Here is an 18,636-nt window from a genome sequence, read left to right on the forward strand (position 1 = left end):
AATCCACCGAGCCACAACAGAAATTCCCTGCAGTAGGATTCCTAATCCACTGCACCACAGTGGGAACTCCAAACTTTTAAAGAACATTATTTAAAATAGATCACAGTTAAATTAACTAACTTCAATTTTTTTAATTTTAAAAAATTTAATAAAATACATTATAGCCATAAAAATAATGGAATATAATACAAGCAATTAAAAATAACACCATAGCAATCTTACACTATCTGATTTCAGTTTTTTTAAACACTGAGATCTAAGAGGGTGTTCAAATTCAAGTTTAAAACTATTCAAGGGAGATCCCGTTGTGGGTCAGTGCTAATGAACCCGACCAGTATCCATGAGGATTCGGGTTTGATCCCTGTGCCAACTCAGCGGGTTAAGGATCCACCATTTCTGAGCTGTGGTGTAGGTCACAGCCTCGGCTCGGATCCTGTGCTGCTGTGGCTGTCGAGCAGGATGCCAGCCAGCTATGGCTCACATTCGACCCCTAGCCTGGGAACTTCCATATGCTGAAGCTGTGGCCCTAAAAAGCAAAAAATAAATAAGTAAAATAAAATTTAAAAAACAAAACAAAACTCTGAGTATAAGAAAAAAACCAAACAGGAGTTCCCGTCGTGGCTCAGTGGTTAACGAATCTGACTGGGAACCATGAGGTTGCGGGTTCGATCCCTGCCCTTGCTCAGTGGGTTAAGGATCTGGCGTTGCCATGAGCTGTGGTGTAGGTTGCAGATGCGGCTCAGATCCCGCATTGCTGTGGCTGTGGCGTAGGCCGGTGGCTACAGCTCCGATTGGACCCCTAGCCTGGGAACCTCCATATGCCTTGGGAGCAGCCCAAGAAAAGGCAAAAATACAAAAAAAAAAAAGAAAGAAAGAAAGAAAAAGAAAAGAAACCAAACAAAAAAAAAACCCTGCAAAAAGTACAAGAAAAAAATTTTTGGCACATATTCAACTTATACATGCTATGATGTACAGCAACTATAATGAAAGTAATCACACTTGGAGAACTTCACCACCACCAAAACTCTTTCACAACATTAAAACATTTTCATCTCCACTATCTTCTCTTATTATTTTAATTCACTATCATGCATTTTGATGTATGGCTGAACTAATATAAATCAATTACAGATGAGAACATATGGTTATAAGAGAAAATATATTTGCTATGGCAAACTGAGAGCTCTTTATTCCTTCAATAGTCCTCTCAACTCCACTACTCATCCCAAACTCAGGCTTTTGGAAGGTTTTTTTCCTCCTTGTTTTTGCTTTAAATGATGATAAATGTATAATGTCACAAAATGTGACCTAGCATGATGTTACTCACTAAAAGTCCTGAATGTCTTAGCTCTACTGATGGGCTTCAGCTCTAACAGATTTAAAAAACCCAAATGTATGCTGAAGATCTTCATCTTAATAAATTTTTGCTAGTCTCATCTTCTGACAGTTTACATTGCATCTTGACTTTTGTATCAGTTGGTCAGCTAGTGATTATTTACTGCTCATTATAATTTTAAGAAATATATATATACATATAAAACAGATGATCCATTTACCAAAAACAAACTCTGAGATTCTAAATCTACCAAAAGAAAAGCAAAATGGTACATGGCATACAACATTAACTTAGAAGGAATTTTCAATGACATAGGAAAATGCTATGTTAAGTAGAAAAAAATGTACTTTTAAAAAATAATCAGGTTTTTTTTTTTTTTTTTTTTTTTGTCTTTTTGCCATTTCTTGGGCTGCTCCTGTGGCACATGAAGGTTCTCAGGCTGGGGTCGAATCAGAGCTGTGTAGCCGCCAGCCTACACCAGAGCCACAGCAATGCGGGATCCGAGCCGCATCTGCAACTACACCACAGCTCATGGCAACGCTGGATCCTTAACCCAAGGGCAGGGATCGAACCCGCAACCTCATGGTTCCTAGTCGGATTCGTTAACCACTGCGCCATGATGGGAACTCCATGTCATTTATAACAGCAAAAAAATAAAAATTAAAATTAAAAAAAGCAAACAACCTAAATGCTCCAAAATAGGAAATTAGGCAAATTATAGTACATCCATAAAACAGAATACTATGAAGCAATTTTAAAAATCGTGTTGTAGAAAAATATTTTCTGAAATGAAAAAGTATTCAAAGTATTATGCAAAGAGATTGGGGATGAAAACAGTTCTGTATAGTATGATCAACCAAAAATTGGCTACAAAAATCTGTTAGGGCACCTGACAATTTTAATAGGGTTGTCACTAGGTAGTTGGATAATGAGTAACTTTTGCTTTTACTATGCCCTTATTAGCATTTGCATATATGTAAAAAAAAATACTAAAAATCAGAAAACAAATCTATAAGAAGTACGGTCTCAAAAACAATTTAAGTATATAAAGTAACTAGAAATAGTAAGCATAGATGAGATTCTCTTTTGATTTCAAAGTTTTGAGAAAAAGAAAACCATTTATATTTATGAATTGGGACTATCCATACATTACCGCCTTGTGTTTAAAATAACTTTGAGTACACAGTGCAATATTAAACTTATACTAATAAAATTAGCTGAATCATACAGCCAACTCTTTTCTTCTCTGCATCTCAAATACAGAGCTGATTCCCAATGGGAAGAAAGGCAAACCAAAGACATAAATAATAAATAGCTCAATTCTCTATCATCTCCTCCTGTCTTAAAATAAAAAGAAAAAATTACAATTTCCTTGAGCTGGAGACTGGCACCTAATATAAAAGTAGCTAATAAAAATTTAGTCCAGTTCCCATTGTGGCACAGTAGAAATGATTCCAAATAGTATCCATAAGGATGCAGGTTTGATCCCTGGCTTCCCTCAGTTGGCTGGGGATCCAGTATTAGGTGGCTGTAGCATAGGCCAGCAGGTATAGCTCCAATTCAACCCCTAGCCTAGGAAACTCATATGCTGCAGGTGTGGCCCTAAAAAGGAAAAAAAAAATTAGTCAAAAAGCAGTTCTCAGAGTTCCCCTCAATGGCTCAGTGGTTAACGAATCCAACTAGGAGCCATGAGGTTATGGGTTCGATTCCTGGCCTTGCTCAGTGGGTTAAGGATCCAGCGTTGCCGTGAGCTGTGGTGCAGATTGCAGACGCGGCTCGGATCCGGTGTTGCTGTGGCTCTGGCATAGGCCGGCAGCTACAGCTCCAATTCAACCCCTAGCCTGGGAACCTCCATATGCCGCAGGAGCGGCACAAGAAATAGCAAAAAGACAAAAAAAAAAAAAAAAAAAGCAGCAGCAGTTCCCTCCTGGCTCAGGGGGTTTAAGACCCAGCACTGTCACTGCTGTGGCTCTGGTTACAGCTGTGGTAGGGATTTGGTCCCTGGCTGGGGAATTTCTACATGCAGCAGGTGAGGCCAAAAAATTAAAAATTAAAAAAAAAATTTAGTCAAGCAAATTAGCTTGTTACGAGCTGAGTCAGAAAAACTGAGAATAATATTTCCGAAGCCAAAGAGGACAATAGTGAAGAAAACTAGACGTCAACCTGAGTACTACCCTCTCAGTCTTTGTTTTGATGTGCACTCTACTTAACAGAAAAAGTAAAAGTGGTACTATTTGGATTAATCTAACAGCCTGGTTATTTCATATTTATATTATCATATATATGAGTGCCTACTATTTTAAAGTTGAAAATATGAATTACATTTACAAATTAACATAAAATAGGAATTCCCTTGTTGGCAGAGCAGGTTAAGGATCCAGTGTTGTCACAGCGGCAGCTCAAGGCCCTGCTAAGGTGCAGGTTCAATCCCTGGCCTGGGAACTCACACATGCCATTAAGTGTGGCCTAAAATAAATAATAATAGTGATATAAAATAAAGAGTCTAGGTTCCTGATGAATAGTGTTGATGAACAGCACTTAAAGCCATCAAGATTATGGATTCAGAAAGCCCTAGAGGATATCAAGTTCATCTACAATGAGAAAATGATATGCCGTTGAAACTATTTGAAAAATAAATGATTGGAGGTCAATCTTGACCTTGTCATTCACCTCTCAAAAGACAAGTACAGAAATTATTTCCTCTTCTTTCTTATCACGCTCCCTGCAAGGTCTAGCTATTTTAACCTTTCAAAAATTACTTAATTGGAGTTCCTGTTGTGGCTCAGCAGTAATGAACCCAACTAGCATCCATGAGGATGTGGGTTTAAACCCTAGCCTCATTCAGTGGGTTATGAATCTGGTGTTGCCATGAGCTGTGGTTGTGGCCTGCAGCTACAGCTCCTATTCAGCCCTTATTCTGGGAACTTCCATATGCCAAGGGTGCAGCCCTAAAATCAAGAAAAAAAAAATTAGTAATCAAAAAGTTTACAATATAAATAGCTTGGCAAAATCGCTCGTCCCCAAATTCAGTTGTGGATCTAGGAGTATGAAATAAAGTAACCAGGAAAGAGCTCAGCCTAAAATAAGAGAAGGACTGTGACAGGGGATCTCAAGGTTCAGGGCTACAAGGAAGTGGTGAATTAGGATCTGCTTAGAAAAAGACGATTATCTGAAGTGTTTTTTTGTTTTGTTTTTTAATTTTATGGCCACACACATGGCATATGGAAGTTCCCAGGCCAGGGACTAAATGTGAGCCAGAGCTGCGGCCAATGCCAGATCCTTTTAACTCACTGTGCTAGACTAGGGATTGAATCCATACCTCCACAGCAACCCAATCCACTGCAGTCACATCTTTCATCTACTGTACCTGGCAGGAACTCCTTAAGATTTTTAAGATTTGTCCTAGGCTATCCAAATAACACGAGTTTATTAAGGAGTTCCCTTGTGACACAGTGGGTTAGGCACCCAGTGTAGTCACTGTAGTGGCTCGGGTTGCTGCTGTGGCACAGGTTCCATCCCTGGACCAGGAACGTCCACATGCTATGAGTGCAACCAAAAAAAAACCTAATAACATGAAATTATTCATCTGTAACTTATTTCCCACATACTTTTGCCACGTATTATTTTACACAAAATAAATAGCTCACTATGTGGGTTGTACTTCTGACAACTGGATCCCAGGAATAGAGCATGAGAGCTAAGAAAGGAAAAGCTTTGAATTCTAGGGAATAATTTTCAAAAGAGGTATTTCTCCTTGGTCTCTCAGGCAGTGGAGACATAAAGCCCCTAATATTAGCAGGATAAGTAATGAGATGGAAAGTGTCTGCTACAATGTTTGACCAAGGGCATAATATTCTACTTTATCTCCTATGGAAGAAATTATGAAATTCTATCACTAAAATGCCTCCAACTAAGAGAGAAGGAAGAAAAAGGCAAACCTAAATACTATTCTGTTAGAAGATAAAATATATCATTTTTAGTCAACAGTAAGTTTATAGGATACCACATGCAAAAAAAGGATGAAAAATTTTTCCTAGTTACCTAAATGGAAACTGGAAACATTTATAGGAATTATTAAACATCAAGTTACAGGGGAGTTGCAAGCTATTATTTCACATTCAATCTGTGGCTTCCTATTTTACGCCGCTCATATGCCAGGATGTACTATTTTATCTAACGGTCTTGACTACAAATGCTGCTTTATTTCTCTGAGGACCACTGGGATATCAATTTCAATTACCTGATGTCATTACGATATCCTCTTTAGTGGCACATGTGGGTGCTAAACATGGAGACTTAATGAATTTTCAAGTCTCTTTCTGATAAACATACTTATTTTGTAACCTCATTACCACTCCTTCAGTCTTTAAGAAACTCTCACATTGTACGCTTTCATGTCACTGGAGAATGCCCACAAAAAGCAGGACCTGACTTGGGGTCCCAGTGCTATAATAAGAAAACGGCACTGTTGAGCAATAAGAATATAACAAGTGCTGGTGAGATGTGGAGAAAACAGGAACCTTGTATACTGTTGGTAGGGTGGTAAAATGTGCAATTGCTATGGAAAACAGAATGGAGTTTCCACATAAAATTAAAAATTGAACTACCACATGATCTAACACTACCCCTTCTAGGCATAAAACCAAAAGATGTGAAAGGAGAGCTACAAAGAGGTAACTGTACACAGCAGTACTATTCATAATGATTCAGAGGTAGACAAAACTCAAATGTCCATAGAGGGATGAATGGATAAACAAAATGTGGCATATATATAATGGAATATTACTTGGCCTTTATAAGGAAGCAAATCCTGTTACATGCTACAACATGGATGAACCTTAAGGACGTAAGGGAAATAAGCTAGTCACAAAACGACAAATACTACATACTACATGATTCCTCTTATATGAGGTAGCTAAAATTGTCAAATTTATAGAAACACTAAGTAGACCAGTAATTACCAGGGCTGAGGGGAGGGGGGAGGAGGAGTTATTTAATGGGTAAAGAGTTTCAGGTATTTTAGGAGTTCCCATCATGGCTCAACAGTAATGAACCCAACTAGAATCCATCAGGATGCAGGTTCAATCCCTGGCCTCACTCAGTGGGTTAAGGATCCAGCATTGCCATGAGCTGTGGCGTAGGTCACAGACGTGGCTCAGGTCCCACATTGCTGTGGCTGTGGCACAGGTCAGCAGCTGTAGCTCCCATTCAGCCCCTAGCCTGGGAAGTTCCATAGGCCACAGGTGTGGCCATAAAAGGAAAAAACAAACAAACAAACAAACAAACAAAAAAAACAAACAACCAAAAAAAAACCCAAAAAACAAAACAACTTTCATGCCTTCACAAAATATTTTCATTTGTTCCATTCATCAAATACCTCAGTGCTATATAGGATACATATGTCATGTGTTATGTGGCATTGCCACATTGCTACTTATGTTCAGAGAGACTATAAAGTAAGTTTGCAACTAGAAAAATAAAGACAACTTAGAAATGTTTCAATGTAGTGTTTTCCTAAGTAGCCTATCTGATTTCACCTGAAATAAGCTAAAAAAAGAGGCAAACAACTCTGATACATAAGTTTGTTTTTTAGCATCAAAGATTTTAGGCCTACTGGAAGTAAAGACAGAATTACAGAAAGTAATTAGTCCCATGGATCCCCAGTATAACACATCATATACATACACTTTTTTTAATTTATTTTTTTCCCACTGTACAGCAAGGGGATCAAGTTATCAATTTACATGTATACATTTTTCCCCCCACCCTTTGTTCTGTTGAAATATGAGTATCTAGACATAGTTCTCAATGCTATTCAGCAGGATCTCCTTGTAAATCTATTCCAAGTTGTGTCTGATAACCCCAAGCTCCTGATCCCTCCCACTCCTCCCTCTCCCGTCAGGCAGCCACAAGTCTATTCTTCAAGTCCATGATTTTCTTTTCTGTGGAGATGTTCATTTGTGCTGGATATTAGATTCCAGTTATAAGTGATATCATATGGTATTTGTCTTTGTCTTTCTGACTCATTTCACTCAGTATGAGAGTCTCTAGTTCCATCCATGTGGCTGCAAATGGCATTATGGCATTCTTTTTTTATGGCTGAGTAGTATTCCATTGTGTATATATACCACATCTTCCGAATCCAATCATCTGTTGATGGACATTTGGGTTGTTTCCATGTCCTGGCTATTGTGAATAGTGCTGCAATGAACATGTGGGTGCATGTGTCTCTTTTAAGTAGAGTTTTGTCCAGATATCTGCCCAAGAGTGGGATTGCGGGGTCATATGGAAGTTCTATGCATATACATACATTTTGGTTGTTGTTGTTGTTGTTCAGCTCCATGAAAGATCTCAGTTCCTAGACCAGGGATTGAATCCAGGCCACAGCAGGGAAAGCACCAAGTCCTAACTACTAAACCACAAGGGAAATCCCAGCTTATCCCCTTATATTTTAAATTCTATGCTTACATTTTTGTCCCCAAGTAAAAGTTAAATGTCCAAAGCAAGAGTTTTAATGCCCTTGTGACTTACAACTCTACAGCATAACAAAATCAAAATGTGTACAGGTACTTTCTGGAAATCTTTATAAAACTTTAATTTGATTCCTAAAGGAGTCTATGTCCTAAACAAATACTGAGAACTCTAAACACATTTAGATGAAATAAGTGTTGATATAAATTATACCAGAAGTTCAAAAAAAATTCAGAGTGTTAAAGGAGAGGCATGGATAGATGTCCTACCTCTGACGATATTTCTGAAGAAGAAGCTATTTCACTGTCATGAACCTGCTGAAGGGTTTGCATGGTTAACTCTAATCTGGTGGGTAGAAGAGAGCCTTATTTTGTCTTTATATCCCCAGTGCCTAGCATATCAAGCCTGACATGAAACAGACTCTCAAAAGATGTTTACTGGAGTTCCCGTCATGGCTCAGTGGTTAACAAACCCGACTAGGATCCATGAGGACGCAGGTGCCATCCCTGGCCTCGATCAGTGGGTTAAGGATCTGGCGTTGCCTTGAGCTGTGGTGTAGGTCACAGAAGCAGCTCAGATCTAGCGTTGCTGTGGCTGTGGCCTAGGCCAGCTGCTACAGCTCTGGTTCAACCCCCAGCCTGGGAATCTCCATATGCTGCGGGTGTGGCCATAAATAGACAAAAGACAAAAAAAAAAAAAAAAAAAAAAAAAAAGATGCTTGCTGTATGAAGCTAAATAGTGCCCGAATGGGGCTGCAGAAATCTGTTCAACTAGGGAGGCAGCCCTTGGTAAAATGACATACTAGCCTGTCTCCAGGATACATACAAGTTACGTACATTCTGCCCTGAGGAAGGAATTTATGCAAAGCACACTAGTTTTCTCACCTAGAGCTGGATAAATAGAAATAGGCTAAATTTCCACAGGATTTACTTATATTTTCTTGACTTTACTTCAAAATGCTAACTTTAGAGAAGTAAATTATAGAGTGTGGTAAAGCCCTAGCAACCACTGTAGAAGAAATAATTTTCTTTTGTATTTCATTTTATCTTTTTTCCTTTTCAGGGCTGCACCTGCAGCATATGGAAGTTCCCAGGCTAGGGATTGAATTGGAGCTGCAGCTACCATCCTACGCCACAGCCACAGCAACACCAGATCCAAGCCACATCCAAGACCTATGCTGCAGTGTGCAGCAACACCAGATCCTTAAGCCACTGAGCAAGGCTAGGGATTGAACCTGCAACTTCATGGGTACCAGTCAGAGTTCTTAACCTGCTGAACCTCCTTCTTTTGTATTTCACTGAATAATACCAGTTGTCTTCCAAACTGAGTACTTGATGGCTTTAAGAATAGCAGTTGAGAAAGTAACCAAAAGTTAATCACTTTCGGTTACATTTTGCAAAATGTTTTGAAATCCCATTCTCACCTCCTGTTCTATAGCCTTCAGAGGTTCAGGACTACTGCTGACCTGGGAAGAGGGAAAGATTATAAAAGAGAAAAAAAATCATGTATTTACTAGGTATTAGCATATTTCTAATCATCTTTGGTTTGTGTTACCTCTCAGGATAACAAGATCCATCTCTCTTATCTACTTTATTAAGATAAGAGTTTTAGGGTTTTGTTTTGTTTTGGCTTAAAATCACTTCCTTTAAGCCTCTATTTTTAGCAACATTATGATTCAAAAGCCACCACTTGGGTCTTATCTTATATTTATCAATAAGCAATTCATCATTTAACATTTTTTTTCTGTTCACACAGCTATGTCGAAATCATTCTGAAATTTATCCTAATCATTTAGAAAAATTAACATAATAAATATTCCAATTTAACACATTTGGAAATGTAAACCGTACCCTCCTCCCCACTCTCCACTATTTCAGAAACTGTTAGATAACACTAATCAATGAAGGATAACCAAGATTCAAATTCATTTTCACAAATCATCTACTCATATATTTGCCCTCTTTCAAACAAAAGTGCTTCTATTAAACACAAAGCAACTTCAAGTTTTAAATATTATTGATCTAGAAATCCATCAAAGTTTTGTTGAAAGTCTGAAGTACAGCTGTTCTAGCTCTCTGTTAATTCATACACACACACACACACACACACACACACACACACACACACACACACACACACACACACGAACCACAGGTGAGCAAGGCATAGTTCACATCTTTTTCTTTTTCTTTTCTTCTTTGTTTTTTCTGGAGCTTTCCCAGGTGGGGCTGCCATACAAACCTCCAACCTGACGAGAAGCCACTGGTGCCACCACCAAACTAGAAGCAGGAACCCCTAGAGCAGGTTCCACTTGTGGCTACCTGCTCATGCAGAGTTGATTCCTGCAGACTAGGAGGCCCCCTTTTTTCTTTCTTTTTTTCTTTCGGCCACATCCATGGCATGTGGAAGTTCCTAGGCCAAAGATCGAACCTGTGCCACAGCTGCAACCCAAGTTATAGCAGTGACAACACCAGGTCCTCAACCCACTGAGCCACCAGGGAACTGTTGACTTTCTTTTTTAAATTGAAATATAATTGACTTACAATAACATACTAGTTTCAGGTGTGCAACATAGTAGTTCAATATTTTTATACATTACAAAATGATCACCATGATAAGTCCAAGTACCATCTGTCACCAAAGTTATTATAATATTATTAACTATATTTTCTATCCTGTACATTACATCCCTTTGAACTTCATTTTATGAATGTAGTTTGTATCTCTTAATCTTCATCACCTATTTCACTTATCACCTAACCCTCCCCCCTTTGGCAACTACTAATTTGTTTTATGTATCTACGAGTCTGTTTCTATTTGATTACATTTGTTCATTTTGTTTTGTTTTTTAGGTTCCATATATAAGTGAAATCACATGGTATTTGTCTTTCTTGGTCTGACTTTTCTCACTTAGCATAATACCCTTTAGGCCAACCAGCTGTCACAAACGGAAAGATTTTACTCTTTTTTATGGTTAGGTAATACTCCATTAAATATACCATGGCATGATCCACTTTATAGAAACCCAGATTGCTTCACCCTTAATTTTTGTTTACATGATCTCTGAGTTTGGAGTCTCATCTTTAACTCTTCTCAACTATCATTTCATCAAAAGTTCGGTAAATAACTAGATAACACTCTCTAAATAAAAACAAAAGACTGTGAACATACATTTAAAAAACAAAAAACAAGCTGCAGGAAATACTAAGAGCATAAACCCATTTATTTTACAAAGACACACCTGAGTATGTATTATCTATGTGCATATGTAAAGAAAAGGGTATGAAGGATACATCAACTATTCATAGTGACTGGGGAAAAGGAATGAAATTTAGAGTTGTAGAAACTTTACATATTACTTGAGATTCTTCGATATTATTTGATTGTGAAATGGGATTGATATTAACTTCTTAAAAATTTTCTAAGCATATTTTATAAAATACTTGGACTCTGAGCATCTTTTCTATATTTCTAGCATCTGGCATTAAAAAACTTAAATGTATAATTGGGTTGCTTTGCTGAACATCAGAAATTGACAGAACACTGTAAATCAACTATAATAAAATTTTTTAAGAACTTGTTTTAAAAATAAACAAAAAGCAAGGTAATTTTCCTTCAGCAGAATATATTTAAAGCTATTTTTCCTATTCTAACAGCTTAAAGATTAAGTATCAAGAGTATGTAATAGATACTCATGTGCAAACTACTTTAAAAGAAGTCACATTACAAATACAAGTTTTAGGAGTTCTCTGATGGCTCAGCATACTAAAGATCCGGCATTGTCACTGCTGTGGCTCAAACCACTGCTATAGTGTGGGTTCAATCCCTGGTTTGGGAACTTCCACATGCCATGCGTGTGGCCAAAAAAAAAAAAAAGAGAGAGAGAGAGAGAAATATAAGCTTTAAACACCATCATTTTTATTTGTTTGTTTGTTTAATTTTTTTGGCTGTGCCTGTGGCATGCAGAAGCTCCTAGGCCAGGGATCCAATCCTCGCCCAAGCCACTGCAGTGACAATGCCATATCCTTAACCAGCTGAGCCACACAGGAACTCCTAAACACCATTTTAAAATAAGCGTTGTTTATTTAGAGTTTCAGCAATTTTCATTCTCAACATACACTTGTACCTGGTCAATAAATATGCTAAAAAGAGAAAAAAAAAATCTTGTATATAAACATTTACTAAGAAAGAAAGAATTCCATTCCTTCTTCTCCAAGCAAGAGTTTAAATAGAAAGAAGAACGTCTCTATAATTTTGTCAATTGAACCCCAATAAAGATGAACAGAAAAGCACCAAAATATTAAAAAGAGTAAATCTTCACTCCTTTCTCCTTCAAACCACAACTATAAGCTGTGGATGATTCCTGAAATTATCAAATGAGGATACATGTGAGCCAGAAAATTTGTAAATAAAAATTGAACTTAGAGAAGAAATTCCTTTCCCTCTGTTCCAAGCAAAACCAACATAAAATATTACAAAATATTGTTTTTTTCAAAATTCTATTTTTATTTTACCCTACTGTAGACACTATAAATAAAATCCATGAGTTCCCATCATGGCTCAGCGGTTAACAAATCTGACTAGCATCCATGAGGATGCAGGTTCGCTCCCTGGCCTCGCTCAGTGGGTTAAGGATCCGGTGTTTCCATGAGCTGTGGTATAAGTCACAGATGCGGCTCAGATCCTGCGTTGCTGGGGCTGTGGCATAGGCCAGCTGCTACAGCTCTGATTTGGCCCCTAGCATGGGAACCTCCATATGCCTCAGGTGCAGCCCTAAAAAGAAAAAAAAAAAAAAAATGCGAAAGGAGGTAACATATAACATAAACTATGGAAAAACCCAACATAAGACGAAAGGAAAAACAGACCTAGAAGCAATGACATTTCAGGCAATAAGCACATTTAGTTCCTAAATACCATCTTCCAATAAAGAGAACCTAGGTTCCTTGGAGCCACAGTCGACTGCAGGCCTGGGGCAGGAAATATACAAGAACATCTGGTGGTGTCAGAAAAGCAGGCAGGCAGGAAAAGACCCAAAAGACTAGAGACATGTCAAAAGGATGACTTCTAAAAGACCTCCTGATGTCCAAAGCTGGAACAACTTGAACAACAAAATAAATGACAGCATTGGATATCCTACAGAATGAAATGATATCCATTAGTACAAAGGAGGAAGGAAAGTTAGCAATTCTCCCTTCTAAAAGAATTCCAGTTAATACATGTAGGATGAAGAAATCAGAAAATAAGCATTAAAGCATCACAGTAATACAGAGTTCCCATTATAGCTCAGCAGGTTAGGAACCCAACATAGTCCCCATAAGGTTGTGAGTTTGAATCCTGGCCTCACTCAGAGGGTTTAAGGATTTGGCATCGCCAAAAGTTGGGCTGTAGGTCACAGATGCAACTTGGATCTGGTGTTGCTGTGGCTGTAGCACAGGCTAGCAGCTGCAACTATGATTTGACCCCTAGCCTGGGAATTTCCATATGCTGAGGGTGCAGCCATAAAAAGAAAATTAAAAAAAAAAAAATGAACACCACAGTACTAACTGCTGTGGGTAAGCTCCACTGATGGATGCTAAAATCAGTGAATGAAAGTTTGAGAAGCACAAAATCAAAATACATCCATCAAGATATTAATTAAATGATAAAGGCAAAACCAGTAACTTTACAGTGGAGAAATACAACACATATCACCTGAACCAAGGGATAGAGGTTAACATCCCCACCACTACAGCATGTTGTTCCTCTAGTATCCTTGCCAAAAATATATAGCCTCAATCTAATCAACAGAAATCAGAGAAGCCCAAGTTGAGAGATATTCTAAAAAAATAACCAGTACTCTTCAAGGCTGAAGGTCATGAAAAACAATGAAAGGCTACACACATTAGAAGAGACTGAGGAAACCACCCAATGCAATGTGGGCTCCTGGATCAGATCCTGGAACAGATAAAGAACAGTAGTGGGAAAACTGGCAAAATCTAAATACAAGTCTGTGGTTGAGCTAACAGTATCGTGCCAATGTTAATTTATTAGTTTCGATATTTTCATCATAGTTAACAATCAATGATGGATGGTGGGTGATGGGTGTAATTCCCTCTGTAATATTTGTGCAATTTTCCTGCATGTCTAAAATGCTTCAAAATGAAAAGTTTTTTAAAAAGAGCTTTAACTTTTAAAATTTTTAATTTACATGTTCATTTTATAACAGAAATCTTTAACCACAGAAGATACACAAAGTTTAACTACTGTAGAGATTCAATCTTAGGAAAATTAAAGAAATATGAACAATTTAAGAACTTAACCACAAATGGAGGAGGATGGAAAATTCTTATAAACAAGAATGCTGGCTCTGTTCAGACATTTCCTATTCTGTATGCTAAGCACATCCCCTGAAGAATGCAGCACACACTGACCACTGGCTTTACATACCAAACCCTGCTAACAAGACTTTTTCAGAGCAATTCCACTGGAGTATTTTGAGTTATGTGGTTTTAAAAGAACTCTTTAAAATGTTCACAAGTAGGTACCAATCCAACTGTTTTTTTTTAGCCAAAGTTTTTTTCTCAGTTCTAAAAGTCACACCCTAGGAGTTCCTGTTGTGACTCGTTGAACCTGACTAGTATCCATGAGGATGCAGGTTCGATCCCTGGCTTCACTCAGTGGGTTAAGGATCTGGCGTTGCCAGAAACTGTGGTGTAGGTCACAGACATGGCTCAGATCCCAAGTTGCTGCAGCTGTGGCATAGGCTGACAGCTACAGCTCTGATTCAACCCCTAGCCTGGGAACTTGCATATGCTGCAGGTGTGGCCCTAAAAAGCAAAATAAATAAATAAATAAAAGTCACACTCTACTAATAAACAACAATGTCGCAAACTCTTCAAAGGAAAAAAAATAATACTTTTTTGGAGTATATATATACATACATATGCATACACTCATATATGTCTTTAGGTACACGGAGGTACATATATACACATACACATTGTGTATATGTGAAACTAGATGGAATCTATAAAATCATTGCCAAAGTGAAACCAACCAAGGCCTAGAAAACAGCATGAAAATTTTATGCATAGGATATTTTAAATAATATTTAAAGCACCTCGTTCTCTCTCTTTACACACTTGGGCATGAGGGAGAGATACCCGAACTCCAAACTTGTTTTTGTTTTGTTTTGTTTTGTTTAGGGCTGCACCCTCGGCACATGGAGGTTCCCAGGTTAGGGATCTAATCGGAGCTGTAGCCACCAGCCTATGCCAGAGCCACAACAAGGCCAGGTCTGAGCCACGTCTGCGACCTACACCACAGCTCACGGCAAGGCCGGATCCTTAACCCACTGAGCGAGGCTAGGGATCGAACGCGTTCCTAGTTGGGTTTCATTTCCTCTGCACCGTGACGGGAACTCCTGAACTCCGAACTTGTAAAGCAATGAAGAACTTATACAATATGGCTGGTGAGAATACGAATGGCTACCATCCCTTTGGCACTCAATTTGGTAATATCTAGCCAAAGATTTTGGTAAAATCTTATACACCTGCTTTGATCTAGCAATCCCACTTATGGGAATTAGAAATACAAGTATAAAATTATGTACAAGGTTATTTGCTGTAGTATTGCTTATAATAGCAAAAGACTTGCTTATAATAGCAAAAGACTAGGCAAAAGTGGAATTTCTGCTGTGGCACAGTGGGTTAAGAAACCGACTGCAAAGGCTCAGGTCACAGCTCAGGCTTGGATTCAATCCCTGGTCCAGGAACTTCCATATGTTGGGGATGCGACCATTAAAAAAAAAAGATGTAGAACCTCACGTCCCACCACAGACCTAATGAATCAGAAGACTCATTTTTGTTTTGTCTCTCTTTCTCTCTCTTTTTTTAAGGCATACGGAAGGTCCCAGGCTAGGGATCGAATCAGAGCTGGAGCTGCCAGCCTACACCACAGCCACAACAATGCAGGATCTGAGCAGTGTCTGAGACCTACACCCCAGCTCACAGCAATGCCAGATCCTTACCACACTGAGCAAGGCCAGGGATCGAACCTGTGTCCTCATGGATACTGGACAGGTTCGTTACTACTGAGCCACCATGAGAACTCCCCAGAGGATTCATTATATCAAGATTCACGTGCAAATTTTTCTTGTGCATATTAAAGTTTGAAGTTTGAGAAACACTGGGCTGGGGGCCCTTTGTTAAGTTTGCATTGTCACTGCCTGAGGACCAAAACAAACTCCTCTGCTTTCTGCCTTAAACTGATCCCTAGACTAGATTTGAGGACCATTAAGAAGGTGTCAGGTGAAGCTTCATGTAAACTGTGGCATTTAGATTAGCCTTAAAATGGTCCCCTAAGCAGGATACAAATATACATGTGAGAAAACTATATAGAAAGCAACTACATGAAAAGGTGTGGAGTTGAGGACAGGGTTCAAAGTCAGTCAGAGATTCAAATTTGTGAATACTGATGGGTGGATGGCATTTACAGACAAGAAAATTGAGCTACCCAGATTAAGTAGAGGAGAAAGTTGAGCTTTACGCCCTAGAGAACTCCAACATTTAGAGTCCCCAAACCAGCAATGGAAAAGGATCTGTGAGGAAAACCAGTCAGAGAATGACAAAAATTGTATCCTGGGAGCAAAATGAAGAAATTATTTCAAGAGGCAGAAAGATTCAAATGTATCAAATGCTACTAACAAGGTAGGGCAAGACTGAGAATTTTCCATCATATTAAGAAAGACAGAATTTGGGGTAACCTTGAAAGGTACACTGGTGAGGTGGGTAGGACTGAAGTCTCAGAGGAATGGGATGAGGAGGGGAAAAAAAAGTTCCTCAAACATGCCAAGGTCAAACATGTAAAGATAGCTCAGGGTCTTTACAGATGCTATTTGATTGTCCTGAAACACATACTCCTCTAGACCTTTGCATGCACTTGTACATCTTCAGCGTCAGGGCACAAGTTACCACTTCCAAGAGGTTACCCTCACCACCCTAAAATAAGCACCCCTCCTTACTAATTACTCTCTAGCCCCTTCTTTTGCTTTTTTTATACAGTGCGTAAGAGTACTTGAAATTCTATGATTTGTTTGTTGATTCCCGCCCAAGAATATAATAAATAAAGGAATAATATGTACCATACTTCTTTTTAAGAACTTACATATTTTTTCCAGGAGCATCAGTCCTAGAACATTTTCCAGTACAGTTGTCCCTTGGTATCTGTAGAGGACTGTTTCCAGGACTCCCACAGATAAAAAAAATCTACAGATGCCCAAGTCCCTTATATAAAATGGTATAGTATATGTGAAGATATATCCTTATTGACTACAACTCTCTCACAGTGAGCGTTGTAAAAAAAAAATTATTTCTTGCAATAAAGCAACAAAGAAGGCTACAATCATTGCTAAATCCCATGTACTGCCATTCTTCTGCCACAAAGTTTCCTATATATAGTTCTGTTCCCTTGGTTATAACCCATCATGAGGTTTTCTCAGAGAACATTTTCACCTTAACCTCACTTCACAGAAAAATTGTGCCAGTAAAACTAGTATTAATTTCACCTTCCCATTTTTTATAACAGAGGCAAAGCATACTCTAAACATAGCTAGGTCATCCTCAAAGTTCTCAAAGAAACGAAAGGTGAAGAACACCTTACATTAGTGCAACTCCTGTCAGACATGGAAACTAAGACGAGTGTGTGTTCAACGCACTCCGAAAGTGAACTCTAAACCTGTCTCCCTGGCTTTTGTAAAGTTAGAGAAAGACATGTGATTAATAATTAGGGCTTAGGTAAACAATAAAATATGTCCCAATTATGAGACATACTTCACATATTGGCCTTGTACCTTTTTTTTTTTTTTTTTTTTTGCTTTTTAGGGCTGTACCCACAGCATATGCAGGTTCCCAGGCGAGAGGTCAAATCAGAGCTATAGCTGCTGGCCACAGCCACAGCCACAGCCACAGCCACAGCCACGCCAGATCCGAGTCTCACAGCAATGCTGGATCCTTAACCCACTGAACGAGGACAGGGATCAAACCTGCAACCTCATGGCTCCTAGTCAGATTCGCTTCCACTGCACCACGATGGGAACTCCACGGACTTTTACCATTTTGTAATGTATCATTTGGTTCCCAGAAATCCTTGTCTGTTGAGCCTTTATCTCATGTACTGGCCCCATGTCCAGAGTAGAGACAGACTAGATTTTATTTAAAAAACCTCTCTGGGGAGTTCCCTTTGTGGCTCAGCGGGTTAAGGATCTGGTGTTGTCATTGTATCAGCTTGGGTCACTTCTGTGGTGCAGGTTCAATGCCTAGCCTGAGAACTTCTACATGCCATGGGTACAGCCAAAAAAACCCAACCAACAAAACAAAACAAAAAAACCTTTCTGGGGAATACTTGCCTGAGTATATTTAGGGAGGACACCAAAAAAAAAACCCATGTTTAAATCCATTTAAGTAATCTGTTAACCAGTTTATAACTTGTCAGTAGAGTTCTGTCAGGGCATGTCAATAAATTAATTCTACAAGAGGATTATAACAATCTTCTCTTTAAGGTCTTTTGGATAGTAATTAAAATACAGTTACCATATGGTATACATTTTTGAAGTATCCTTCCTACCTAATTTTGTTTTGGAAAAGGGAAATGGCAAGTAGGTGATTAAGGGATGGGTGTTTTGGAAGATCTATTAAACCAGCAGGCAGGCTAAAAAAGCCAGTGTGGCCGTAGAAGTAGGAGTGAAAAAATTCCTAGCCTCACTGTGGACTGATACTGAGCAGCTGCATAATTACCTGCTAATAAGTTAAACAAAAAACAAAGGAGAAGGGGAAAAAGGTGAGGTTAGACCT

General features: G+C 38.6%; 1 protein-coding gene across 20 annotated transcripts in view; it reads right to left on the reverse strand.

The window, feature by feature from the left end:
- The window catches only part of SPAG9 (sperm associated antigen 9), a 144,961-nt gene that overhangs the window by 53,022 nt on the left and 73,303 nt on the right, over positions 1–18,636 (reverse strand). For 11 of the 20 annotated variants that reach the window (XM_021067194.1, XM_021067203.1, XM_021067198.1 and 8 more), the window contains one exon: positions 9,231–9,272. The exons of the other annotated variants lie outside the window; for them this stretch is intronic. In XM_021067194.1, coding sequence (XP_020922853.1) covers positions 9,231–9,272 — 42 coding nt within the window. The remainder of the gene's footprint in view (positions 1–9,230; positions 9,273–18,636) is intronic. 20 annotated transcript variants of the gene reach the window in all.

The sequence above is a fragment of the Sus scrofa genome, chromosome 12, assembly GCF_000003025.6.
Source record: "Sus scrofa isolate TJ Tabasco breed Duroc chromosome 12, Sscrofa11.1, whole genome shotgun sequence".
In the NCBI taxonomy this organism is placed as follows: domain Eukaryota; kingdom Metazoa; phylum Chordata; class Mammalia; order Artiodactyla; family Suidae; genus Sus; species Sus scrofa.